Below are 26,985 nucleotides of genomic sequence, written 5' to 3'. Positions count from 1 at the left end.
CATGTATTTAGAGCATTCAGTCAGTGAAAGAACCAATAGTCTGTGAGGTTAAAGATGTTTTATGAAAAATACACAGAATATCATGTGAATTTATATAATAAATTCCGTTGTTTAAATAACCCAAAGCAAATATGGCTGCATGTTCGCCAGATTTTATTCTGTAAACAAGATGCAATGTAAAAAGTAATGAACCTTCTTGAATTCTGTAACAAAACCTTATTTTGGTTTTTATTCCCGATGTTTTTCTGCAGACTGCCTTGAAAATTCCTTTTATAGAGGAAACTAGGAGGCTTGTGGTGCTGCAACTTTTACTTATCTTTTTATGGATAACTTTTGTGATATTGGATTTACCTTATATGTGCAATGTGACAGTATTTAAACTAACCGATAAATCTGGTTAATGTAGGAATTTCTTGTTCAATAAAAAAAACATAAGAGTGGAAAATAATGATTTACTGTTTATACATATCTATAAAACATTTTTTTTTAAGCTACAATAAGATGAATGAATATATTTCTGCTATTGGATCATATAACAGCAGCAGTCTCTAAGGCAGCACCAGCTGAGTTGGAAGGTGAGTTTTAATTTGTAGTAAAATTATACCTGGAAAATAAATAAATCCAGTTTTTTGTAAAACTGGCATCTGTTCATCTTCTGCTGAGCTGATCAGTCTGTGAGGAGGACAAAAGCAGGATTTTCCTGCCTGATGTTTTCTCGCAGTCAGGACAAGCGTGTCGCTGTGTGTTAGTTTTTGGATTCTGAGCCGTCAGTCTGGGATTTCTTCAGCTCCTTGCTGCTCGTTCCTCTTTGTTCATTTAGAGAGCTGACCACCTGGAGGACGTCTGGGTGGTGGAAGCGCCCTTCGAGGGTGTAAAAACAGAGTCTGAAATTAACCTTTTTTTTTAACACAAATTCCTCCATAAAAATAAAACTCTGGAAAGATAGAAGGTAACCTGGGCTGGACGCTCACCTGTGGTGGAGTCAAAGAACTCCTGCAGCCTTCCTGGCGCTCCTTCCAGCTCTTCATACTCATGAGCCTGCATGATCATCTCCAGGAGGTCAAACTGTTTGACCAGCCTTGCTTCTGGACTGCTCTGAGATTCATATTCCTGCCCAACACATAAAATCCTGGTTTCAGACAAACACTAAACTTCTGATGCTCGGAAAAATTTGTATGTCATTACAGATTTCTCTATTTAGTCTCACTTAAATGGTTTCACTCATCAGACAGGGTTTAAGATAACTTAGATTCAAAAAAGCAGGTATAATACGACTACATTTAGGAGATAAAAACATAAATCTGAACTAGGGCTGCAACTAAAGATAATTTTACAAATCGATTAATCGGTTGATCTTTTTTTTGTTAATAATCAGATAGCCAAAGGTTCCTTAAAGAAGACTTTTCACAAAATTAAACCAGGTGAAACTAAAACTTTTCCACTTGTGAAGTTCTGTATAGAGCATATTGACTTTTGATCTTAAATGTAAAATGTTTATATATTTTCTTTACAATTTTGGTATAATTGCTGCTCTTAGTGGGTTCCTCTGTCAGAAAAAGGCATGTTTTTCCGTCTTTATATACCAGTTAACAATCCAATACTAAATTAGTTGACGATTTTTTCAATAATGGATTAATCTGATTAGTTGTTTCAGCCCTAATCTGAACCAATGTGGCCTAGTTTGAATAGGTAAACATTCAAAATCATATTTAAACTCGTTTTTATTCCCCACTGGTTTATGTCTCTGAGGATTTTTTCCCCAATGGATGCTGTTTTTTATCCAGTTAAGAACATTAACTGAAATAAGTGAGGCCTGAACTGCTTTAGATATTGCCTTGGTTCTTAAGTAACCTCCTGGAAGTTGTTAGGCCAGACTTTCCTGGGAAGGATCATTACAGTTCAGAGAACCATCAAGTTGCTGGTTAAATTTTATCAACTTCCAAGGTGCATGAAGTGGGTCAAAGATATGGTGAGGTGAAAACTACACCAGCACATGAAGAACCGGTGCCAACTTTATAGACAGACCAACACGTTACAGCTTGATGTCTTTATCGTTTGATGATCAACGTTCCATGCTTTTCGGGTTATAGTTCACCCTGTAATTCACTGGCATTCTAATGCCTTGGAAGTGGGCTTTTAATAAGCTGATACATGGCAATAACGTTTTTTCTTTATTATTTACATTGGGGAATTATGCTTTACTTTTAAAGATATTGTTAGCATTTATCATGCAATTTCTGTTTCACTAAGTTCTTAACTATACAGCTGTTATATTAAATGATCATAGAATAAAGAGGACCAGTTTGGTTTCAATTACTGTTTCCCTTAACATTTGAGATAATTTTTTTAAAATTACCTTAGGTTTGGTTTTATTTTAAAATATGTTTGATCATGTCAAACATTTTGGGGTGACTAAAAACCAATACATGATCAAAATGTTGTTATAAAGCAAATAATCAGGAAACAGAAAAAATGCAGGTGTTATTTAAATCAGCTTACCTCCCATAGAGCATAGATCTCCTGTTTGAGACCTTCCGGTAGCAGACTTGTCAGATGCCTCATTGCTTCCTGGGTTTGAGATAGAGAAAATAAATTTATTTTGTTCTTTTTACCCTCATAAAAATATGGATTTCCCTCACCTCCTCCCTCCTGTGTTTCTCCGCTTTGCTGACATTGTCTGAAGGAGCAATATCTCCCACAATGCACTCTGCCATATCATGGACAAGTGAAAGTTTTATGCATCTGAGGGCAGAAATTATTATTCTTTTAGGGATAATGTCCTCCTTAAATACGATTTAGGCTTCAAATACTTAAAGTACATTTTGTACTGACAACTCACCTGTCTCTGTCTACTGTAGGGTCAGTGATGGTGAGAGACATCAAAGCCATCCTATACATGTGGTCTGATACACTCTCAGGGTTCTTTACATTTCTGTACACCCAGCCAGTCCGTGGGACCCTCTGGAAAACATCAGCATTCATCAAATGCTAAAAACTGTAGAAATATATTGTTTATATTTGTCACGATACAAAAAAAATTCAAACTTGATATTGATATTTAGGAAAATATCAATACCATTTTTGATACCATTGGAATAAAAATGCCAACACATTAAAAGGCATAAAAAAAAAAAACATTTAATAACATTAAAACCATGGGGTGTGCTACCCAGTCACATCATAACCTAAAACTTTCATGTACAGTTTTGAAATGTTATGGGATAGATCAGCAGAAACCAAAGAGTGCATGCCAACATTTGGTTTTATCTGTGGAAATTGTGTATAAAGGCGTTAGATTTTCAGCACAGATGTTTTGCATGCAAGTCTAAGGTTACAATCCTGCACCATGTCCCTGGAATTGAATGCAATTAAAACAGAAAAGAATAAATTAAATAAAATTTGATTTCTATTCATTTCATTTCTGATTTACGCTTAAAAAGAAAGCATTGCATTGACCAATGCTTTATATAAATAAGGCATTTTATATTGTTTCGGAGTGAAATGATTTGAAGTAAATAATTACATAAATCTAGAAGATAATATGCAATTCCCATAAACACAATCCATGTGTAATAATGAGTCTTACTTTTAGCTGTCCAATAAGTTTCATAAACTGCAGCATATTGCTCACGCCGGGTGTTTTCTCACAGGGGGCTGCCATCTTTGTTCGCTTCGTTCCCTGAAAAACAGAATGATGAAGTATGTAAAGACAGCCGCCAGGTGGCAGCATAGCCGAATTAATCAGAGAGGAGCTATTTTCTTTACTTATTCTCACTTTGCCTTGAAATATGTTACTTTAATGTGAGTGTAAGCCGTTTTTTGTATATATATAAAGGACAAATATATATAAATGTATAAAATAAACACTATGTAAAGCTGTCATTTGTTTTCGCTTTGGTCGAACTAACTATTTTAAAACAGTAGGAGGCGCGATGACGATCAGGCACAAGCAAGTAAAAAGCCCGAAGAAGAAGAACCGGAAGTAAGATAAGCGGGAGATTGAAAAAAAAAAACATAACAGAGTAAAGGAGCTTGTGATTTTTTTTTCTCCATACAGAAATATTATAAAAATGTTGAAAAAGCCGCCGAAGCTGAAGAGGACCGTAAGGGCGAAAGCTAAGGGAAATGTAAACATTGCAACGGGTTCAGAGGCGATGGTAGGGGCGCACACTTTGATCCCTCATTATGTTACTTGGCTTATGCTACTTAGCTGCTAAGTCTTTCTGTAATTAGTGGTTCATCTGTTTCTCGTTTCCTCTTAGATTGAACTGCTGATAGTAATGTTCCTGAAAGGTCTTTCTGAAGAGGCGAAAGCCAAAGCGTTTGAGGAGAAATCTGCAACAATCGGAGCTCATCATGTCAGAGCAGTTTCCAAGGTTAGCTCACTTATTTAAACCACAGTGACACGGACTAGCTGAGTTATTAATAATTATGGCCATCATAATGTTTAGTATTGGGAGATTTTTCAGGATTATTGTTTCGTTTTCCATTGTAAAGAACGAAAAGACAAATAATCCAGCCCAAGTCAAGTCAAATGAGTTAAAAACCGTTACTTAGCCAGGGTTGTCTGATCTTATGAATGCATTTAATGAATGGGAGAAATAACAGTTCACAAAGGAATATTCCATAGGTTTACTTAACAGTGATTTGTTTCATGATATTTTATTTGTTATTGGTTTTAAAATTTGTCCTTAAGAGCTCCCAAAATAATTTTTATATAAAGCTTAAGCATAAAACAAATAACTTTAAAAACATTTTTAAACAGGAATTCAGAGATTCTCTTAAGTCTGTACCTGTTTGCTACAGGACATAAACTATATACCTTGGCTCCTTTACTGCATTACTGTCGCCTGGAATAGACTTAGACAGATTTTATTTGTCATTTTGTTTATACAAGTGTTAAACAAAAAGAAATGGAGGTAGTCTTCAGCTGTGTTCGAATTTATGGCCTGCCTCTTCCAAGGACGCGGTCTACCTGGACTGGATCCTTCAACGTGAAAATAAGGAGGTCGGAAGAGTTTTGGCTGTGGATTCAAACAGCTCCAGCTTTCGGTGGTGTACGCTCTGTCACATAGCAATCTTGATAGTTGACACACAAAGCTTGAAAAGAATGAATACCGAAGTTTCCAAACTGTTTCTTTTTAATTTTCTTCCCTTTTTTATTGTAAAGTGAACAAAATCTGCCCTCATGAGAATACAGAGTGGAATAAAGGTGCCAGCCACTTGGAGCATGAACAAATAAAAGCCAATGTAATGATAGAAACCTTAGTCAGTTAAATAACATGCTGCTGTCATTTTGCACATCTCTGATGTTGCTGCTATTTTTCAAATATCAAGCAGTAGTAGATCTTTTCTGATGCATTTTTTAAAGATCTCCCCACAGCTACTTTGGCTGCAGGGAAATAGGTCTGTAAGTGAAACAAAAATAAATGGTCCCCGCAAGAGTGAGGAATCAATGAATAACCTCAACCAATCACAAAAGATGGTCCGTTGTACACGATTGGTTCCTGACACGTCAATCATGGTTGTCTGCTTGTCCCTCCCTCCTGTGTGCGTACTCTGACACATGAACGAATCAACCCGCAATGCTCGTGCGGGACGCCATGGCTGGAAGCTAGCCACTGTTATGCTACGTTCACACCTAAAGCAGCAAGAGCAGCAAAAACATGCATGCTGCTTTATTTTTGGTGCTTGTACCAGTTTAGTTTTGCTGCGGCTGAAGCATCTTTGTTAGGCTGACTAGATTTGAGTTTCTGAAAAGGAGGACACTTTTTTTTCTGGGGGTATCGACTGCTGGGCCGCTGACTGGACTGGACCTCAGCAGAGAACCATGAGCTGCCCGTCCTCAGCCGGAGTAGGGGGACTGGGGACCTGTAAGGCAGGCGGGGGGAAGCATGGGGACGCAGGTGTCAAGACTACCTTTATTGTGTCAGGTTCGGTCGCTCCATCCCCCCCACTGGATCCCTGTTTCGACTAAATGCTGCACTGTAGTCGACCAAAATCTCTGAAAATTTCTGAGGTCCAAATTTGTGTGTCCATTTTTTTTTTCTATAATCCTTATGCTGCTGTAAACACCAGAATTTCCCCATTGTGGGACAACAAAGGGATTTTAGATTCTATAAAATGGATAGAAAGATATAGGTAAATCTAAACAATATATGTATAAAAAATAAATCTGCAAAATCTCTTATATTCAACCACAAAAAATACTTAGCTAAGCCAATTGCGCAAAATCGCAATTAAAAAATAAAAATCCTATCAGATTTATAGTCCTCCCACTGCAGATATATTAGAATCTGTCCTGAAATTACAGCCAGACCCATTTACACAGTAACAGATAAAAACCTTTTACCGTAATAAATCAAACATTACCACTGCATATCTGACTCAATAACCATTAAACCAACTATTTTCATTCATTTCAGACGGAACTATTCACATACTTGTATTATTTTAAACTAAACTTTCAATTTTCACCACTGTTCGGCGCCTCTGATCACTGAGCAGCCTACTTGCTTGGTCTCGCAATAAATCCTGGGATACCCAAGTATAGATAGGATACACCAGATCCGTCCTTCAAATAGTGCAAAAAGAAGGACGCATTTGTAGGCCACATAACGAGAAGTCTTGCAATCCGACCAGACCTCAGCGCTACGCTATGACGTAATCTGCCTTCGAATCTGACCCGCGCAGGACGCTTCCCATATATTCGAACACAGCCTTCTTGTACTACCTCTTGTGTCTGCAATGCTGCTTATTACCTCTATGGAGATCAGATTCTTGATAGACAGTAATTCATTATCAATATATCTTATAAGTCAATGCTTATACGGTGATGCATTTTAATCAGTAACTGTGATTTGACTTATGAACATCTCTATTTTCATATTCTATGCTAAAACAAAAATGCTAAAGTTATCATCTAAAAATAGAACTTATTAGTTCTTTGAGACTTTTTGCAGATTTTCTGGTATTATGATTTTCTAGTAATTAGTAGGATGATGATAGCAATGATTGAAAGAGTCCTTTTATTTTTCTTGTTTTTACTGTAAATCATTGTTGCGTACACTGATTGAAGCCCTGTAGTCTGTTCTGCAGATTGCCTTTAAATCAGGATCTGAGTGCGTCCAGTTTCATCCACTAATAGATCTCAGAGCTCTAGCACAGATTGAAAGTTCTGATAATTTTGACACAATTTTAAACTGCATCCTGAAATGAAAAGGGTCCAGAATTATCGCCTTCAGAAAATATACCCTGGTGCATTTTGAACGGCTATACCACATACTTATACAATAATATATAGCTTCTCTCTAGCATCTTTTTTTGCTTTGATTGATAACATACCTACTTATAGATATGGAAAAATTAAAAATTTTCATTAATGTAAGAGACCATGAAAAAAATATTTTATGCTTCATATGTGATGGTGCCTAATTTTAAAAGAGGTGAAGAAGTAAACAAAGTGGAAAGTCTCTCGTATAGGGCTGCAACTAATGATTATTTTGCAAATTGAGTTGTAATATAATTAATAATAGGTCGGCAAGAGGATCCTTAAGGAAGACTTTTTGCTGAATTTAATAAGGTGAAACTAAAACTTTTCTACTTGAAGAGTTCTGGATTTAAATCCAAAATGTTTAATTTTTTTTTTTTGTTTTTGTTTTTTTTGGTATTATTACTGCTCTAAGTGGGTTGCTCTATCGGCTAAAGGAACATTTTATACTATACACTCCAGTTAACCATTAATTTAATATTTCAATAATCGATTAATCACGATTAATCTGATTGTTTCGGCTCTACCCTCATGTAAAGGAAGGCAAGTCAGTCAATAAAGTCAATATTGGTAAGATTAAGTGGCCAAATAAAAACATTGGAAAGCTTCATTATTTTCCTTGAACAGAAAATCAGAATAAAACCTTCAGAAAAAAACATGGTTGTAAATGTCCACCTATTTATATCTATATTGGAAAAGTGAGAAATGTCTGAGAATAGGTCAGTAAAATGGCTACTAATAAAGGCTTTAAAATGAAACGATAAGAGAAAATGATGCTGTAGAGGTAATTTTTTCAGGGTTTATTTTATCAAACCAAAACTCCCAAGTTTGGAAAGTATTTATTTATCGATTTATTTTTAACATGAATACTTATATTTCAAATGCAACTTTAACAGGATGAGGAAAATGCTTTCTTTCTGCTTTGTTTCTGTGCCATGTTCTGACAGATGTTATTTCTTTTTACAGAAAATGTTGAAAAAGGCAAGAGGATGAAGAGGATTATTGTAAAGAACTCCATAAACAACCTCTTCATGTATCTGATTATAAAATCTACTTTTTCCTAATGTATTTATTTTACCCCTTCTTCTAAGTCAACACTCTGTGTTCATTCTTTCATTTTTCTTTTTTCTTTTTTTTTTTTAAACAAACCCATTTAACTTTTATTCTGTTTCTTATCTTCAGTCTTACAGCTCTCAACAATACAATGACAAATGGGATTTGTTTTAAAGTCCTTATATCATTAGAGCTTTACTACAGATGATTCCAAACTAATCCCAGAAAGCGGCGCTTATCTGTGACATGAAACTGGCTTGTATTTCAGGGCTTCTTCACAGTGCATTAGTGCTCAGACATCCGCTTGGCTGTGGTCTCGCTCCGCTCATCCGTCATGGTTTATGTCTTCAGCTGCACGCTTCACGGCCACCTTCGAATTCCTCGCTTCATCAAGGCACCCAGAATATCTGCACCCGCTGATAGTATCCTGCTAATTCCTTATCACCACAAGTTCTTGGCGAGAAGCTTTGCTCAAAGGGCAAAACTAAGACAGACTATTCACACTTGTATGAGAGAAAGTGTTTTTTTTTTGTTACTTGTGGATAATCTGCATATGTAGCCCGATAATTCAATCTCTGTTAAAGTGATAATATCTAGATTCATATGCTTATAGCACCTTTGGAAACAACCCTATCCCTCAAATGTCATGTTGTAACAACATAATGTGATTTTTATGATGGAGCAACAAAGACTGATGCATAATTGTAAAGTGGTAGGAAAATGTTTTTTCTTTTTTTATAATAAATAACAATCTTGAAGCTGTAGTCTTTCTTTGTGTCAAGCTTTGTAGAATCAGTTTTATTTGTCTCAGCAGTTTTGCACATCTAGAGACGATTTTTATTGTTTTTAAACATTTACGCCAAAAAAGGTCACATGCTCTTATTTGGACCGCCTTCAGCTTTAGATGCAGGCTGCATTCGCTGTGTTTGAAAAAGCTGCAATGTTACATAATCTATTTCCATGTAGTGTTGCATTAATTCTTTTTTTAAGATCAAACACTCTGACAATTACTCAGGCCTAGTCAATCCTGCTATTGTCATCTTGGAATATGCCCATGCTAGTTGGAAACAAAAGAAATCGATTGATGGAATAGCACCGGTACATATGGTAGTCGCTAGGCATGATGGGTATGTCTAATCAGCTGCCTTTCTCCTTACCCTGATGTGCCTATCACCCTGGATCTGTTTAAAACTTGACTTTTTTTTATTTCAGTTAGTCTTACTGATTGGTTTTCTAAAGGCTGCCCACCTGTTCAGTCCCAACAACTTGAAGTTCCCTTTGCATTGTGTATGTGGAAATGCTCCGTGTTTTGCTAGTGAATAGAGTTCTACTGTCATTTTTACAGATATTACCCTTTAAAGTGATTTCTGATCACAATCATTCAGGATTTTTTTTTTTGTGCCCTCATTTCTCCTCAAAGACGATGGATCCCCACCATCCTTCCAGTTTTTAATAATGTCTTGGAATTTTGGGATTCTTTCCTAGCTCTTTAACTGTTTTCCCTGCTTAATACATGCCAGTGATTTGACCCTTCCTAAACACTCGCATATTTTCCATGATCCTTGGATGTGTTGTTGGATATGGTTGTTTAATAAATGAGAAGCCACTCATTGCACCAGTGGGGGATAAATAGCTTTTTACTAACTGACACACTGCAGTAATTATCTAATTGAAGACTTTTACTTATTTGCTTTATTAAATCCAGGTGTTGGCTTTCTTTTTGGCCAGGCAGTGTATATTTCCAGCACAGACAAAGTGAATGGAGGACAAGCCATAACCCAAATTCTTAACTGAAAGGTGGACTTGTTTCCCAGTCTTATATTCTGGATCTCTATCCACTCTGACTAGCTTCCCTGCTCCTGTAGAGAATTGTCATCACACAGCTGATGCTGGTATCACTGTCCCACTGAAGGGACTGTGCTCTAAGCCTGATATTAGGTGTTGGTTTGTTTGTTTTTTTGCTTTAAGGTCAACTTTTGTTCTTTGCTGATTCTCCTATTATCATTTTCCATGCAATACCTGTTTGTTTCGATGGGCTGCTCTTTGTTGTCATCCTGTACAGTCAGCTGCACTGGATCGCAAACAGAGCTGAATAAAAATGTATGGTAAACAGGAGCTTCCCAAACTTTTCAGCTTCTGACTCACAAAGTGGTACCAAAAATGATTCATGGCCCAAACTATCAGTTGAGTAAAAAAACATTTCTACAAAATCCATAAAAATCGTCGACAAAGTATTTAGTATATTTTTAAATGATGCTCTTATATCTTTAAGGACTTTAGTATAAAGTGAGGTCACAACCCAAACTTTAGGCATCAAAGTGGTAAGCCCTTTAGATTATGATATGGTCAAAGTTTGCAAACCATGCATTACTTGTTAGCGCATCATCTGAAAGTTGCGGTTAAATCATGTTGTTGCAGGCCTGGAGCATTCTGGGCATACCTATGCCCAATGGGCCAAAATCCATTTGTGAGCTACCCCAAAGCTGTTATAATGTAATCAAAATTGCATTTATAATTAATTATCTAATATATTAAGATTTTTTTTCAATGTGGTTTTAAAGTAAAAATAAAAATCAGATGACATAATCATGTATTTAATATCTAAGTTGCCTTTTTTCTTTATCAAATAGCTCCCTGCATAGAATATTTTCATGGTGGGCTGCAACAACCAAAAATGCTTGGAACATTTTTTGGACTCCATCCAGCTCTGTGAGGGTATGAATACTTCTGCAAGGATCTGACTGTCTGAACACACACTAACTTACTGTGCTCTCCATTATCCTCTTCATGTATATTTTCTAAGTCTTAGTGAAGAAATCCTTTGCCGTCATGTGGTTGATTTTCCCTCCACAATCTGATCTGGCACCCCTGGGACCATTGTCCTTTCATGTTTATTATCACCCTGGTCAGATTTGGGGAGATGTTTCTTGGTTTCAGCCATTATGTCTCTAAGGAGCAGAGCTGACTTTCTGCCCACTCTTTGATTCATATATTTTTACAACACAGCCTCTGATAACACATCTGCTCATATTTTTAAAAACCCAAATATAACTTCTTTTGGAACTCCTGTCGGCCTCAAGGTAATTTATTAAATAAACAACGGGTTTTATGAGATTTTTTTTTACACTCTCCAGCTCCACATATGTGCTTCACAGAGATGGTCTATATATCCATGCAATTTAGCTTCCTGCTGGTTGATGGATGATGTTTCTCTGCAGCAGCTGGCTGGACATACAGGGCTGCTCTCACAAGTCATTTTATTGTCCTCTTTGTGCTTTGCTTTTGCTCCTGAAAAAAAATGGGGCTTTCCTATTATGCATTTGTCCTTGTATAGTAAAGCTGAAGCCAAAATAAAACGCCTCGTCCAGCTTCTCTCTTTAGATTCCTTCTCTTAAATCATTTTTTCCAACATGAATCCTCTCCGGAATGAAGTCCCACTGCAAATCTCTGGCTGTTTCCTCCTGTGCCTTTTTTTTCCAGACAGACTCATAAGTAAAAACTTCACATTTCTTAACAAGGAACACATGCTTTTGTTCGCTTTGCTTAAAGTGTTTTGCATGAAATTGATTTAAAAGCAAACGGAGAGAGAAACGCATGCTTTTATCGCCACATTTGGCCACATAGCCAGAAGATGATGGGACGTAAAATGACAAGATCAGAAAAGATTTGGGAGTAAAGCAGAAGAAATTTGAAATGAATAGGGAAAGGCATTCCTAGACCTCTTAATGACGTGAGTAACTGTTCTGGGAATGCAAAGAAGCCCTACAGTTCCCAAAACAATTGATAATACACACCAGGAAGGCAAACAAATACTTTGTCCTCCAGGATTTTTTTTAGACTTACTGCTTCTGTAATTTTGCTTTCTCATCAGGAGGTAGTCAAATCATCCAGTGTAGTTTTGGTTTTCATTTCCTGAGCCAGCTTTTTAATGGAAAACACCCAGCTCATGGTTTCGGGTAACCTTGAACAGAAAAGGTGCAGACACATAGTTTCTACTATAAGTCCATTTGTGATTTTTGAGAGGCGGCGTAAAAGGGTGGTGTACCACCTGAAGTTAAATCAGAAGGAAACATGAGGTGGTTTTCACAAAAAACATGTGCATCCGCCAATTTTACATACAGACTAACTCCTTTCACTTCTGCTAAGGCTGTTTGTGCCTATTTTCAGTGTTGATTTACTTACATTTATTTTCAAAAGAGATTTTTTTGCACTCAAACATCCATAATTGTATGAAACTATCTGCAAAGGAAATCTAGAAAAGTATGAAAAATGCATCTGTTGCATCCATATCTGTTTTTTTGTCTTGTTTTTTTGCATTAGATGTGTAATCTGCTGTTTAAATTTAGATACCTTCTTTTAAAGATTTGCTTCTTTATTGAAGATTTTCACTTTAACAAAGCTGCCATGCAGTCTCATGCATAAACATGTAACTACACTAGCAAAGCAGAGGTTGTAGATGCTGCGTGACACAGTAATAGATGTGCAACATTAAAATCTAGATACTCTTAAAGAAGCATTTAATTGAAAATATGTACAAGTAAAAGCGTGTGAAATATGAGCATGAATGGGTTTAATTTTAGGCTGTGAGCTTAAGTTAGAACTATTTATCTTGCAAAGGGACTTTGGACTATATTTCAACATAAATCAATATTGAGATCATTTCTTATTGTGCATTGATCCTGACAAAGTAAACCTTTTTTTTTTTTTTTTTAGAGAATTCTAAATTTAAAGAAGGGAATTTCTCCAGGTTTCTTAATAGTTTAGCAAAATAAGTGTTAGGCTGAGCATGCAAAAAGAAGGAGTTTATGCAGCCATGTGTGCAGCAACAAGGATACATCCCTAGAGATCTTCTGTAGCATATGCAGAGAAAATTTAAACTTTGCACCTTTTGGGTGGAGTTTAATGAGCACCCTCTTTTGATCTATGTTTTATATTTTTTTGCCACAGATTCCTTCATCTGAATATATATATATATATATATATATATCTTTTGGTTTGATGGGGAGGGAAAAACTACAAAGTTGATTAACAACACAAGTGGTGGGTGTAGAGGCATGTAAAGGTAAGAAAACAAATTAAAGTGCACTGAAACAGAATCTACCTTCATACGAGCAGGGAGAAGTCCCTGCTTGTGTACCAATCCAAAGCAGCAGACTTTGTGGATGTGATAATGGGTCAGAAGGAGGGATGAGGGGGGAAAGGGAAAGGAGGGTGGGAGTGTGAACATGTGCTGGAAGAAAAAGAGCTTACCCAAACCTTGCATTTGTTGGAGACTCAACTATCTTAAGATGGCTTCTCTCTTGTTTGCTTTCTCCACACCGTCCTGCCAACTTCAGTGAACACATGGAACACACGCTGGATTTTTTTCTTGACGAAAACATTTCTACACCTCACTGGTGCTGCCTTTGCACGGACCCAACTGAAGGAATATTATGGAGTCCTTCACTGACTCATTCAAAACAGGTCCTTTTTAGATTTTGGGTGTGATGTGACGCGTCTCTGTGGACTGGATGAACTGAGAGGTGAAGGAAAATGCAGATACCATCATTAATCTGGATGCTGCAGCTCATGAACGTTTCAAAAGGCCAAAACAGCACAAGTGTGCTGAGATTTAAACGTAAGTGCCTTATTCATATTCCTTTTGCAAACCAAATAGGAGTTGTTGTGAACTCTCAGAGCAGATGAGGAGTCCATATGGAGACGATAAGTATGGACTGTTCAGCATTCAGGGAACAATGTGGTCATAGATTTCCAGTTGATTTACTTGCATGCACACAGAGAATTTATAGCTGAGATCACAACTCATAAAACCAAGTTGTCTGGAAATTTTGTTTGCTGCAAATCAGGATTTTTTTTAACAGACTATTATATTCCCTAACAACACCTAAACAGAGATTTTGTTCAGCCCGGATTTCTCTAATAGGTCTCACCTAATCCTTGTTTATCTTTAAACCTGTGACAGGTAGCGATCCAGTGGGCAACAGCTGTCAGGCAGGATGTGCAACATGCTCGCCTCTGAACGGCTGTCTGTCCTGTAAACCCCGCTTCTTCTTCCACCTGGAACTGGACGGGATCCAGCAGAGGGGGACGTGTCTGTCCTCCTGTCCCCGAGGTCACTACGGCATGCGCTCTCCCCAAATCAGCACTTGCATCAGTAGGTACCAATAAACATGAAAGGAGTGATGGGATGCTTATTTATCCAAAATATATCTGAAAAAATCTAATATATTTGAAAAATCAAAATATCAAAATATATTTGAAAAAATATATTTAACCCAAAGGTTTAATAATGATGCAGATACAGTGTTTTGCAAGTATTCCCACCCTGCTGCTGTTTTTGATATTTTATCCTGAGTTCAAGATGTTACAGCTGCATGCTTCAAAGTATTTTATTTGCATTTTATGGAATAAAACAAAAGAATCTAATGCATAATTGTGAAGTGAAAGGAAACTTATATATCCTCCAACAATTATAAAAAAAAAAAAAATCTGAAAAGTGTGGCATGCCTTTCCAGCAGAAAATAGTTTTGGGTATGTCTCTTTCATCTTAGAGACTGCAACCTTTGTATATTCTTTGATAGTAGCATTATTACATTAATATTCAACTTTGGCCAAAGATTTACAATTGGATTTAGGTCTGGACTTTAACTAGGCCAGTCTTGCACATTATTTTTTTCAATAATCTTAACCATTCAATTGTATGTTGGTTGTTTGAACTAGTTTTCCTTCTGAACTTTAAACCTTCACCTCATTTATTTCCTGCCTCTATCAGTTTTAAGTCTAGGATTGCCCTGCATTTGGTACCTCCTTTCCACAATCTGTAAAAAAAACAAAAATCTGATGTAGAAACCATATTTTACTGTACTTTATTTTTTATTTTTTGGTTATAAAGAATCCATTTGTTAGGGTTTAACTTTACTTAATTAATCCTGAATTGATCCAATATGTTTGGTGCTAATTTATGGCAATCCTCATACAAAAAACCTGCACATTTTATTGGTCTCTTGGCACAGATTGTTATATTGGTTCCACATCAAGCTTCTATGTGAGATTAAGGATAACTAAGCTGAATTAATTAAGTAGTAATAGAATAATCTACTTGCATTACTTTCTGAAAACCTAATCAATGTTATTTTGTTGGAGGAGGTTTAGATAGATTTGGGGTGTGCCCATTTTGCACTGAACAACATCCTTTCCCATTGGCTTTCAGAGTGCAAGGCAGACTGCGCTTCCTGCTTCAGTGAAAATTTCTGCACACGCTGCCACCCTGGTCGCTTTCTTTTTCGTGGCAAATGTGAAAGCAGCTGTCCAGACGGACTGACAGCCAGCACAATGCTGCGGGAATGCACAGGTACAATGCTCACAGGAATGTGGTTAGAACTGGGACCTCTATAGAATGATAATCCGTCTTTCTTGCTCAGAGTGCCCCGCAGAATGTGAGCTGTGTGTTGAGAGGAACAATTGTACAAGGTGCAGAGCAGACATGTACCAGATCCATGGCCAGTGCAACCAAACCTGTCCCAGAGGTTTTGAGCCTGACGTCCAGCTCATGCAGTGCATCCCCCCAAGTGAGAGATGCTCTCCTTCTCTTGTATCCCTCTCTCCAATGAGTGTTTCATGGTTTTTGATTGTCATCTGTCTGTTGAAGTTCATTGTGAAGTTGGAGAATGGACGAGTTGGGGACAGTGTGTTCGGAAACAGAACACAACGGTCCACAGGAGGGGAGAGGAAACACGCACACGACAAATCCTGCATCCCCCAAGCACTTCCGGGGACCCCTGCCCTCACCTTGCAGAGATCAGGAAATGTGCAGCAAAAAAGAAGCAGAAAAGCAGATTGGAATGAACTGTTGCAAACTGATGTAAATTATTAGAAACATTCAATCGTATGCCACTTACCTCCATGTTAAGGACTTTGTAAGATCTCTACAATTGAATTGCTTTTCTTAAGTGTTCCATTAAAAAGCTCATTAATTGTTGGTCCATTTAGCTTTTTTTAAAAAAAACAAAAACAAAAAAGAACAAATAATTTAAAAAAAGAAGTTCCTGGTAGAGATTTGATGAAATCTCATATTTATCATGCTGTCATCCAAAGTACTTCTTTTTTGTTCCTTTTTTAATTTTTTTTAATTTTAACAGTTTTAACTACAGCTTTTATACAGTTCTACAATATGGACAAATAATGTAAATGAAATGAAAAAAGTGTGTGAAGAATAAATCCGATCTTTGCATGTGGATGTTGCTCAATTAGCTGTTTGAGCATAACCATTTCTTTTTTTTAAATAATGTAAAATGTTGTCCTGTATACAGATTTTTATATATATATTTTTTGTCTGTTGGAAAAGTGACACTCTTTTTTTTGTGTACATTGTTTTCCACATGGTGTTGTCTAACCTTAAGTGGGTAGGTCCTGCTATTTCACAAATCATAAACCCATCAGTGCTATTTTGTAATTTGAGATGCTATTAAAAATGGAAAATATATGACCACAAAACATTTTTCCCCTTAGATATCTGTTCAAACATATAGCAATGGAGATTAGCACTTACTTACCATTTCTCCCAAGGAAGTTAAATACATGAACATTCACGTGTATCAGTTTTTTTGTTTGTTTTCTTGCAATACATAAGGTATTACGGTGGAATAAAAAAATCCCTTTATTGTCCCACAGTGGGGAAAATGTGGTGTTACAGCAGTAAAATATTACAGCACACAAATTTGGACCTTAAAAGTGTATAAAAATAACAGAATAAGTAAAAAAAAATGTATATAAAAAATAAACAAATAAAATACTGTACTGTACATTGTACAAATAGAAAATAGATACTAGATAATACTAGAATACTCCAGGTATCCTATAACAAAAGGTTAAATAAAGCTTAATTTAAAAAAATATATTATTCAGACTAAAACAAGATAATGTTGGTCTTATACAATTAGTTTAAATAATAAGAAAAAATAGTTTAGACAATTAGGTTAAATGATAAAAGGAAAATACCAAACAAAAGCACCAGAATAAGAACCACAGTATGAAAACAAGCGCTTGATTGAAGTGCGCATGCGCAGTTTCTGCCCTGCTACGTCATCCGAATGGACGTGAGAAGACAGCGCCCCCCCTGGACACTAAAGTCACTTCAGGGCTCCGCAGGGCCCCGCTTGCACCCTGGCTTCTATCAGCGATTAAAAGTAGTATTTTCTTGTTCTATATTTACACACAGCCAAATATGACCGCAGCTGTCTAAATAACTCCATCTGGACTTAAGCCAAAGACGTTAGAGGGACCGACCGGTTACCAGGTAAGCTAGCTAAGAAGCTAACATTTTGCCACAGGATAACAATATGCTATTAGAGGCGTAAAGCTAACATTAGCAAAGAACGCGCTTTAATTCAGCACTATAATACTTTACTTCTGACGGATAACGAGCTGAGTGGAAATTTGCTTTCGCATATTTCCAATAGTTGGTAAACGGTAGTAAATTAAGCTAAGGTTGAGTGGCTAGTAAACACAAAACAACAGGGGGGTGTTTTCTTATATCTTAGAACGAGAAATGACGAGAATATATGTTGCTTAGAAGAGATTCGTTTAATTTATATCTAGATATAAGCAATTTATAGACGTTAGTGTAGGTTTTAGTGTAAGGGCGTTTCGAGGGTGTGTCAGCAAACAGGAGTGGGGAAGGAAACAAACCCACTGGGATGAAACATATTAAGCTCACTCTGTTAATTTAACATAACACGAGTTTGTGTTTAAGTTTCATACACTTTTTCTGTGACTGTCAAATGCACATATAAATGCACCCTCAGGAAAACCCGTCACCTTTATGTTTACATGTAGACACTCGTTGAATTAAAGGGTTTGTGTAAGGGGGGGCTGGAACCAATCTGTGATATGGAGGTTTACCCTGCCACCGGCTGATTCTCTGTTTAATTAGGGAAGGGAGGGCGAAGCATTTGGAGATCAGACATATTTTTGCTGCAAGAAGAAGCCCCAACTCATCCTTTTTAAAATATTTTGTTTAGCTAATGCTTTCCTTGAGCTCTCATATCTAGGTCTAACAACTAACTCTGTGATGCCACTAGCTACAAACGTGTATTGTTGGATCATTGTTCGTTGTGAACCCTGATTGTTTTAAAAGTATGTTTCACAGATTGAACTTAATGCCCCAAAATGAATATCTCCTTCTAGAGGGGACGACTGAAAATATTGAAATAATGAAAATAGTTTGATAGTAGAAAAAAAACTAAGATTAGATATTAGTAATATCACCCAGCCTCATGTGTAGCTAAGCTCAAACAGAAAACTTACGTTTAACTGCATATTAAATAGCCTGTTTCTCTCTGCAGGATGGCCAGTTCTGGGGAAGTGACCGCCTCTGTGAATGCTCCAGCTCCATCCAAGCTGAAAGAAGAAGCAGGAGAGGACTCTTGCAGTAGTTCCACCACCACCACTGCTGTGACCCCGGAGTGTGCCATCTGCCTGCAGAGCTGCGTCCACCCCGTCAGTCTGCCATGCTGCCATGTCTTCTGTTTCCTGTGTGTCAAAGGCGCCTCCTGGCACAGCAAGCGCTGTGCTCTCTGTCGACAGGAAATCCCAGAAGACTTTTTGGAGCGTCCAGTTCTGCTCTCTCTAGAAGAACTGAAAGCTGCAGCGGCTGGGCTGAACCTGAACGGGAGTGAATCCCGTGGAGACTACACATGGTACTACGAAGGGCGCAACGGCTGGTGGCAGTACGATGAGAGGACGAGTCGAGAACTGGAGGAGGCCTTCATGAAGGGGAGGAAGAGCACCGAGATGCTGATTGCTGGGTTTCTTTACGTGGCAGATCTGGAGAATATGGTGCAGTATCGCAGGAATGAGCACAGTCGCAGACGTAAGATGAAGAGGGACGTAGTTAATATCCCTAAGAAGGGCGTGGCAGGACTGAGGTTGGACTCTGAGCCTGTCTCTGTCCCTGTTCTACCGATGATTGTCTCTACAACAGCAGATCGTGTAAACTCAGCTGATGGTTCTGACTCTACAAGCCAGTCACAGCCTTCATCTGTTGGGATTACGGTTTCTCTTCCACCTGTTAGACCCCAAACACTCCTCGGACGTCATCTTAACAGTCCTCTGTCCCCATCACCGTCCATTCTTGAACAATCTTTCTCTCAGCTCCTAATCAGCCAGCCTGAGGGGGAAGATGCACAGGAAGAAGATGAGCTGCACAGGTATGAGTCTGCATCAGGCAGCAGTGAGAGTGAAGAAGAAGAGGAGAGTGATGGAAGGAGAGGGAAGTCGGAAGCACGAAGGAGGCCGCTAAGAGAGAGCCAGCAAACCAGAATTCCTCCAAGAGGCATGCCTTCCAGCTCCGCCCTCAGCCTTCGCTCTCGTAGTCCTGATGGACAGTGTACCATAACAGAGGTATAAGTGATCCACCTCTAATCAGCTCGGCAAAAAAGGCAAAGCAAAAACTTCTAAAGACAGAATACGTCTGAAAGGTCCAGTTGAAAGGAGAAATACCTCTGCTGTGTAGTTCTTTAAACCTACAGTGATGGTGTGCCAAATGTTTTATTTCTGCTTGTTTTTACATTAGGACAATTGATGGGTTAAATTTAGCCTTCAATCTAAAACTTAAAATTAAAAGCAGTTTACAGCAACTGGATAAAATTAGAAGAGTTTCAATGGGCACCGTATTTTAAAGCCTTTTTTCAAACTGGGATTATGGAAAAAAAACAAACAATAATAATAAACTTATAATTTGATAATGGGTTTTATTGTGGTCAGAGATTAAACCGTTCATGGACAGATGCTAATTATTAAAAGTAATGAAGGCTTAGCTTGTTCTTTAATAGTTCATGTTCAGACCCCTCTATAGTTGGATGCAGAAGCATCAAGTACATCTAACGTTCTGCAAATTAAAATCCATGTTTTGGTCAGTTATCCTGATTGATTTGAACAGCACAGTTGCAGGGATGCATAATTTGGTAACATATGCAGAAGTTTCAGGATAGATGAATGTTTTATATAAAGACTGTGTTCCCCATCATTATCTAGTTTGCCCCTTCTCTTTTTTTAACAGTCGTGCCTCCTTTTATTCCTTTTTCTCTTTTCCTTCCTCTTGTCCTTTCATTCTTCTCTTCCATCCTGCCTTTTGTCATTCCTCCCTGCCTTCATTCTAATGTTCTATCTGTTCCTACCCTCTTTGTGCTTTCCATTTTAATACTTCCTATCAGTCTGTTCTATTTTTTTTTTTACACTAGTATATTTGGAGCATAAACACTGGAAGCATCTGACACAAATTCATGGCAAACCCTTGTGTTTTTTACTTATAAAACTCTGCAGAAACGAGGCAGGAATAGTGGAAGGAACCTTTAAACTAGATTTCAGCTTATTAAATGTTTTTATAAGGTTGCTAAAGCTGACTAAGTTGAAGATAGAAATGTCTAAACGCCAAGCATCTGCTGTGTTTATGTTGTGTGCAGTTCGCTCTTGTTGCTCTGTTTTTGGATCAAGTACAGAAACATATCAGTATGTTTTGACTATTTAAAAAGAAAATAAAAAACTACTTGTTTTTTGTATATTTGTGGCAATGGTACTTATCTCATTTTCCCTTTTCTCCCTAGCATTTTGAGCTCATTAAATTGACACTTTATTTTTATTGTTTTTTTACACGTTGAGTGATGAAGTAAATGCCTAAATTGTAGCACCTTAAATAAGAGTTGAGGGTTAATGACTTTCCTTTTTTTTCCTGTTGTGCTTCTGAGTTGATCATAATAAAATGGTTTGCTCAGGATGTCTGCTGAAGTTTGAACTGGAGGATTTATTTTTGTGTGTTTGTAAATGTTTTGTGTGTAGGAGCAGAGCGAAGCAGTGCTCCCTCTATTTTAGTATCTTGTTTTAATTATGGGGAGTTGTTGCCATTGTGAACAGCGCTGGGTGCTGAAAAGCTACTGGCAGATCCACTGGAAAGTATTTTTCTATGTTCGGGAACACATTTAGGTTTCTATTTTCGACAGAGTACTCTAACAGAGCTGCTGTCAAAGTAGCTGCATTGACATATTCTTGGATGAGCTCAGCCTGTTTACTCCTGCTCGAGTTCCTCTCTTTCCCTCCTGTTTCTTTGGTTTAATTTGTCTTTTCTCAGTTTGGCTCTTTGTGTGACTCCTTTTTTAATCTTTGTGGTGTTTTTCCTGTGATGTTTTGTGAAGCTATTAAAGTGTTTATCATTGAAGTAAAATGGCTGTGTGTTGAAGGACTTCATAGATTGTATTAATCATATAAAACACAGTAGTATTTACACAGACTATAGATTAATCTTCCCTTTAAATCCAACTAAATTACATCAGGTTAAATGTTTGATAAATGCTAGTGTTTTTTCAAAGTTACAGTTAGATGAGTTTGGATTACAGTTTGAGGAAAACATTTGTGTCAAATAAAAAAAAAACATCAGAAGATAACAGGAAGAGAAATATGAACTTCCACATGTTTGGCCCCTGAAGGTGCCACATTAATCTGGTAATACAGTTTTGTTCAAGTATAGACTGCCTGGGTATTTCCAGCCATCATACAGTTAAGTTTTTATGTTCCAGATATTAAAATTATAGGACATAACATAAATAATAATCCAAGAACCAAAGTCATTCAGAAGTGAAGAAGCCATTATTTCAACTTAAGATAAAAATTTTTGGACACACATCCTGAGGTTTCATGCTAACATTGAACTAATTAGCCATAATGATTATGGCTCTATTTGTGTGAACCAAACTGTCAACAACAGGCCTATTTTATCTGCAGGGACCAGCTCATTTTACAAAACATGGCTTACATTTATGCAAAATGCAATAAATCAGAAAGTTTGAGGGTCATACTAGTATAGGTTTTTATTCTATTAGTGTGTCCTGATTACCTTGATGCCAGCTGCAATTAAATCAATGTAAATCATGTGGAATTAGAAACAAATAAGTAGAGGTTTTTAATACTAAAGTAATTTTTCAAATTAGTAACCAGGACCTCAAAGCTTGGAAACAGATTTTTTTTTTTAATAGACAAGAACCCTAAACATGCTGGTTTAGTTGAAAAATGGTCCCATATTCTGCTTGCATTTTGTGGTCACATATTCTTGACATAAATCCTACATTACAGTGCGGCCTAAAATCAGACTTAGTTTACAGTAGTTCTGTCAAGAGGAATGGGCTAAAATTACAACAATCAAATAGTTTGTGGAAGGACACCCAAACCATGTTACCAAACATCCGGATGACAAACGTAATAAAAATACTAACAAAATTGTGTATTTCAGAATTTTGCTAATAAAAAATATTTAGGCAATCTTGATTTATGGATTAATAGCAGTTAAAAAAGTTATGTTGCATTAAATTTCTTTCCAGCAGGTGGAGCTGTTGTACAAAAGAGTAAAAAAAAACAAACCCTGGCAGCAACACAGATAAGCTGTAACTCAATTATGTCAAATAATAACTGCCTTTATTCTGTATGTGCTGCTTATTCCTTGTAAATACTTAAAAAACATCTACCAAGAAAGCTATTATCTAAATATTTTACTCTTGTTTTGCTCCTGCAATGTTTACACTATAAAAAAGATTGTCACAAAGTTCAAACCTGAAGCTTGACAAAACAACAAATTATGAGCCTTTTAAAATTGGATTTAATTGTTACATTAACACACTACCTTTCATGAAGCTGCTAAGCTGTGGCACTTGCCAAGTGAAGCAAAGCCAAGGCTGTGTGTGCAGTTGGACTGTGAGTTGAATTACAATCCACACTGACTGGGTTAGGTTTTGGCTTTTGTCGGCTGTGAGTTTCCAAAGACGGTGTGTGCTGCAGCTAAACTAACCATAATAACCAGATGCTTGCAGCCTGTTAGAGATACACGTTCCGTTCTTGTTCTTGGAATGTTTTTCATGTACTTTGGTTTTAATAAAATGTTAGAAATAGAGACTTGGCTTTAAAGATCTCTATTTAATGAGTTGCTTTCTGGTTGTAGAATGGAAAGATGAATGCAGCCAAAGGCAAAGAAGTCTCCAAATAATCCAGGCAACCTTCCATCGTCATGGAGAGTAAAGATAAACATTCAAACCAGACGTGCCTACATGACGTGTTAGTATGTTTTTGCCATCTTTTCCAAACCTCAGTAGGCCTGAATCTGATGGCTTAACAAAACAGAAAAGGGATTTTCTGTGATGAATAACACTAAACATTCATTTAAAAAATAGGAAGCAGAAATCTAAGCCAACAGGGATGTACCATCCAATGGCAAACTAATGCTACACTTACAGGTTGATTCCTGTTATTTTCTTACTTTTTTATTTTAGTTTGTGGTTTTGGATCATTATAGTAGTTCTATTGTTAGATTAAAATAAACACTAGAAGCAAAAAAATAAAAAATAAATCACAAAATAAGGTTGCTAAAAAGTTTAACCCAACCAGTCAGGTCCCAGTGAGATTATATACTTCCCTAAACCCAATAATTGGTTGCAACATAATCTCTAAAAACTATGCAGAGAAATGTATGCTCCTCTTTAGAGAACCTGTGTTAACCATTGGCACTTTTTGGTGTTGATGTTTTCATAAAGAGATTGGATAAAAAAAAATAAAAATAGGCATCTACTGTAATGAAGCGCTGTGCAAATTGATAATCTAAAAACAGAGCAGCCGAGATCTACAGCACCAGTGGTACAATCTGCTAAAAAATAACTAGACTGGTAAGATTTTAAAAAGCTATTTGAAGTTTTCTACATGCTGACCCTGCAGATATGTGGAATTAGCTAGTCAGCTTAAGCTACTTCACCATTTTTGAGATATATGCAAAAAACTGTGAAAGACGGACACATGGATGCTACTGATAACTAACATCCCACACCAGCCTGACCATATCATCCTCCTGGTAGCAGCATCATGCTCCTAGGCTGCTTTGCTTTTTTATACAGACAAGAAAGCTGTTAAGACTTGATGGAAGGGTGGATGGAGGTAAATCAGGGGAATTTCTCAGAGAATCAGGCATAAACACTTGAGACTAACCAGGTTCCCCTTCTATTCGAAACTTGCTGCCAAAGCAACAGAAATGTTTGGTTCAGTTGCTTTAAGTTACAGATTTTCTCAGTTTAATTTGACTGAAAGTTAGATTTATTATTAAATTGAAGTAAAACTTTCCATTCTCCATGATCCTCAGGGTGATTTATTATAAAAGTCTTATTGCAGTGATAGGTGGTTTAGGAAAGAAGCAAAAAAAAAAAAAAAAAAAAATGCAAGCACAATTTTCACTCTTTAATTTGATTTCCTTTATTACACACATTTGCTTAATCATTCAAACTAATTTATTAGTTCTAAGTGTAAACAAATGATTAAGATGTCAAGTGACCTCTGGGCTTCATCAATCCAACTACACCCCTGCATAATGGAGCATTAGGTGGGCAGGGAGGGAAAATAAATATACAAAAAAGTGGAGGATGAAGGCAGTGATAGATAAAAATAATAAAAAAAAAAAAAATAGCAACAATTTGCTTTTTCTTTTAAGTCCCAGACAGGCTGGCTTCATGTTTTACTGCTGTCTGCTCTCGGTCTGGGCATGCTCTAAATGATACGAGCAGACAGACAGGGAGGAGACCATCCTACTATATGTTTGCAGACACACAGCTGCCTGTTAATATGTGCACCACATTGAAGACCCCCTGCTGCCAACTACTTCACACCCTAGGGAACACACCCAGTCTCCAGCACCTCCACAAATAGTCCCTTCACAGGCATCTTTCACCACCCTATGGCTCTTTACTGAGCTTTGTTAATGTAAAGGTTATTTATGGCCATTTTCGTTGTTTAGCATCATTAAATGACCATATCACCTTAGATATAAAGCCAATATTATTTGTATTTATTTTCTACATGTGGGCTCCTTCATGTCCTTATATTTAAATGTGTTTCTTGTTGAGTTATTTTTAAACGCTTTTATATTTAATTTATGTATCTTGTACAGTATTTCTATCCATAACCTGTGAGATTCGCAGACAGGGTAGCTCACCGCTAAAGGAGCCAGCAATGACTTCACTCCTACTGTAACTCTCATCGACCTCACACCATTAGAGCCTATCAAGTGACATGTCTCCCTAATCCTGGTGCTACCGAACCATTTATATCAGCGACGCATCATACCATTACTATCATGACGACTAAAATCATAAAGTCTAAGGTAAATCCTCTGGCTTAATACAGTAGAATATGTTGACAGAATTAATTTTTGCTCTATATTTAATGAGTTTTTATTGGAAAGCATAAGTGTAAGAAGAAAAAAAGAAAAGATCCTAATGGGTTTGCAGTTTGATGGATGCCCAAATTGAGCCTTAAATAGTGCAGAGTAATAAATGGTATCTGAGACACTGCAGGTGCCATGCAGCTCTATCATTATAGGAAACTTTATTCGCTCTTCAACTTTATTGCAGATGTAGGGGGAGCATAGCTCTGTGTAAAATGAGTATCTCTTGCATTATAACATAAATAACATTTTACACTCTTATAACTATGTGATAGAGCTGTTTGTTGTAATAATAGCCATCATGTTCATGCCTTCTGTGCACCAACTATTCAAGTTATTAATAAAATATAACATTATCTATGGTTATTGGAAGGTACAGAGTATGTATTTCAATTCAATCTCATATCTAATATTTTATTCAACTAAACCTCATTTACATATCCCTCATATGTAAATATAGAGTTTTTGCTTATGTCTTTAAGCATTGTGGAAAACCCAGAAGATGATGTCATGGCTTTGTAAATAATCTATTAGAGGGTAACCATTGGATGTATTTTGAGACAAGATTTCAAACGCACTGCCTTCTTCTGTGACATCATGGAAAATTCATGAGAGATAAAGCAAGAGATCAAAATAAAGAGATGTGGCCAAAAAAAAAAAAAGGTTCAAGCGTTCCGTGAAGTTTCCATAAAGGTATCACATCTTTTTATTAATTCAATGAATCACACAGAAGTTTAATACACCAAAAGAAACTCCAACTGTTATACTTTTTTTTAGGACAGAGACTAATTATTTGTTCCAGAAACAAATGTTATTGTGTAAGAGGTGTTCTCATCAATCCTAGAGCAATAACAAAAGATGGCCTGAAAAAGTTATTTAGTTGAAAGAATTCTTCAAAATAAATCTAAAAATCCATTCCACAATTTGTAAATGCATAAAACACACGTTTTAATTTTCAAAGTATTATTTTATTTATATTTACAATCTCTTTTACAAGACAGGCCTGGCCAAGGTAAAAGCCAAATGATAGCAAATGCAAAAATGCCGAACATAAAAAAAATATATATATATATATTAGGGGTGGAACGGTTCACAAAATCCACGGTTTGGTTCGGTTCACAGTTTCGTGGTCACGGTTTGCGGTTCGGTTTGGTATATGTTGATTGTTACACCGAAATCCCATAAAAATGTATGAAATAAATGAAAAAATCCTAAAAAATTAATGACTTGTAATAATTTTTAATGATCCGCGGAAACCCTGGATCATTTCCGCATGTTTTGCTGCTTTGAATTTAATCATCTCGTGCATGCCCTCTACGATCTCCAAGGAACTCAGAGGGGAGCGGACGGGAGCCACAGCGGAGGCTACAGGCTTTGCTTTGTGCAGGCGGTCCGGAGCGCTGACGGAGTTTGTGGGATT

At 36.9% G+C, this 26,985-nt stretch overlaps 4 protein-coding genes across 6 annotated transcripts; 3 read left to right on the top strand and 1 right to left on the bottom strand.

Annotated features, from left to right (window-relative positions):
* Positions 1–136: 136 nt before the first annotated feature.
* On the bottom strand, positions 137–3,672 carry hddc2 (HD domain containing 2). The gene is made up of 6 exons (XM_015395396.1): positions 3,587–3,672; positions 2,840–2,961; positions 2,640–2,742; positions 2,500–2,568; positions 972–1,110; positions 137–861 (listed from the first exon to the last, which is right to left on the bottom strand). Exons 1-6 carry the CDS (start codon positions 3,659–3,661, stop codon positions 746–748), a joined length of 624 nt encoding a protein of 207 aa, XP_015250882.1. The 5' UTR covers positions 3,662–3,672; the 3' UTR covers positions 137–745.
* Positions 3,673–4,015: 343 nt separating this feature from the next.
* On the top strand, positions 4,016–9,081 carry LOC107097974 (centromere protein W-like). Of its 2 annotated transcripts, XM_015395377.1 has the most exons (4): positions 4,016–4,157; positions 4,263–4,376; positions 8,237–8,303; positions 8,592–9,081. In XM_015395377.1, exons 1-3 carry the CDS (start codon positions 4,071–4,073, stop codon positions 8,261–8,263), a joined length of 228 nt encoding a protein of 75 aa, XP_015250863.1. In that variant the 5' UTR covers positions 4,016–4,070; the 3' UTR covers positions 8,264–8,303; positions 8,592–9,081. The 2 variants fall into 2 exon arrangements, with proteins under 2 accessions (XP_015250863.1, XP_015250862.1); XM_015395376.1 differs by having other exon boundaries at positions 8,237–9,081.
* A 4,485-nt stretch (positions 9,082–13,566) lies between these two features.
* On the top strand, positions 13,567–16,168 carry LOC107097975 (R-spondin-3-like). Its single transcript, XM_015395378.1, has 5 exons — positions 13,567–13,940; positions 14,286–14,477; positions 15,534–15,674; positions 15,745–15,891; positions 15,972–16,168. The coding sequence occupies exons 1-5, from the start codon at positions 13,856–13,858 to the stop codon at positions 16,166–16,168; spliced, it is 762 nt and encodes a 253-aa protein (XP_015250864.1). The 5' UTR covers positions 13,567–13,855.
* A 1,273-nt stretch (positions 16,169–17,441) lies between these two features.
* Positions 17,442–20,039, top strand: LOC107097984 (E3 ubiquitin-protein ligase rnf146-like). Of its 2 annotated transcripts, none has more exons than XM_015395400.1 (2): positions 17,442–17,609; positions 18,665–20,039. In XM_015395400.1, exon 2 carries the CDS (start codon positions 18,668–18,670, stop codon positions 19,727–19,729), a length of 1,062 nt encoding a protein of 353 aa, XP_015250886.1. In that variant the 5' UTR covers positions 17,442–17,609; positions 18,665–18,667; the 3' UTR covers positions 19,730–20,039. The 2 variants fall into 2 exon arrangements, with proteins under 2 accessions (XP_015250886.1, XP_015250885.1); XM_015395399.1 differs by having other exon boundaries at positions 17,442–17,618; positions 18,667–20,039.
* Positions 20,040–26,985: the final 6,946 nt, after the last annotated feature.

This window comes from Cyprinodon variegatus, unplaced genomic scaffold (genome assembly GCF_000732505.1).
Source record: "Cyprinodon variegatus isolate N-32 unplaced genomic scaffold, C_variegatus-1.0 Scaffold738, whole genome shotgun sequence".
NCBI lineage: Eukaryota > Metazoa > Chordata > Actinopteri > Cyprinodontiformes > Cyprinodontidae > Cyprinodon > Cyprinodon variegatus.
Note: the sequence above shows the minus strand (reverse complement) of the source record. Positions and strands in the feature narration are given on the sequence as shown.

Bases quoted from the DNA above. Each gene is read 5' to 3' on its own strand.
- hddc2 (XM_015395396.1), bottom strand. From the start codon at position 3,661: ATGGCAGCCCCCTGTGAGAAAACACCCGGCGTGAGCAATATGCTGCAG. The intron at 2,962-3,586 runs GTAAGACTCATT...GATGTTTTCCAG, and splicing joins AACTTATTGGACAGCTAAAA to AGGGTCCCACGGACTGGCTG. The intron at 862-971 runs GTGAGCGTCCAG...ACACCCTCGAAG, and splicing joins GTTCTTTGACTCCACCACAG to GGCGCTTCCACCACCCAGAC.
- LOC107097974 (XM_015395377.1), top strand. From the start codon at position 4,071: ATGTTGAAAAAGCCGCCGAAGCTGAAGAGGACCGTAAGGGCGAAAGCT. The intron at 4,158-4,262 runs GTAGGGGCGCAC...GTTTCCTCTTAG, and splicing joins CAACGGGTTCAGAGGCGATG to ATTGAACTGCTGATAGTAAT. The intron at 4,377-8,236 runs GTTAGCTCACTT...TTCTTTTTACAG, and splicing joins ATGTCAGAGCAGTTTCCAAG to AAAATGTTGAAAAAGGCAAG.
- LOC107097975 (XM_015395378.1), top strand. From the start codon at position 13,856: ATGCAGATACCATCATTAATCTGGATGCTGCAGCTCATGAACGTTTCA. The intron at 14,478-15,533 runs GTAGGTACCAAT...ATTGGCTTTCAG, and splicing joins CCAAATCAGCACTTGCATCA to AGTGCAAGGCAGACTGCGCT. The intron at 15,892-15,971 runs GTGAGAGATGCT...TGTCTGTTGAAG, and splicing joins CATGCAGTGCATCCCCCCAA to TTCATTGTGAAGTTGGAGAA.
- LOC107097984 (XM_015395400.1), top strand. From the start codon at position 18,668: ATGGCCAGTTCTGGGGAAGTGACCGCCTCTGTGAATGCTCCAGCTCCA.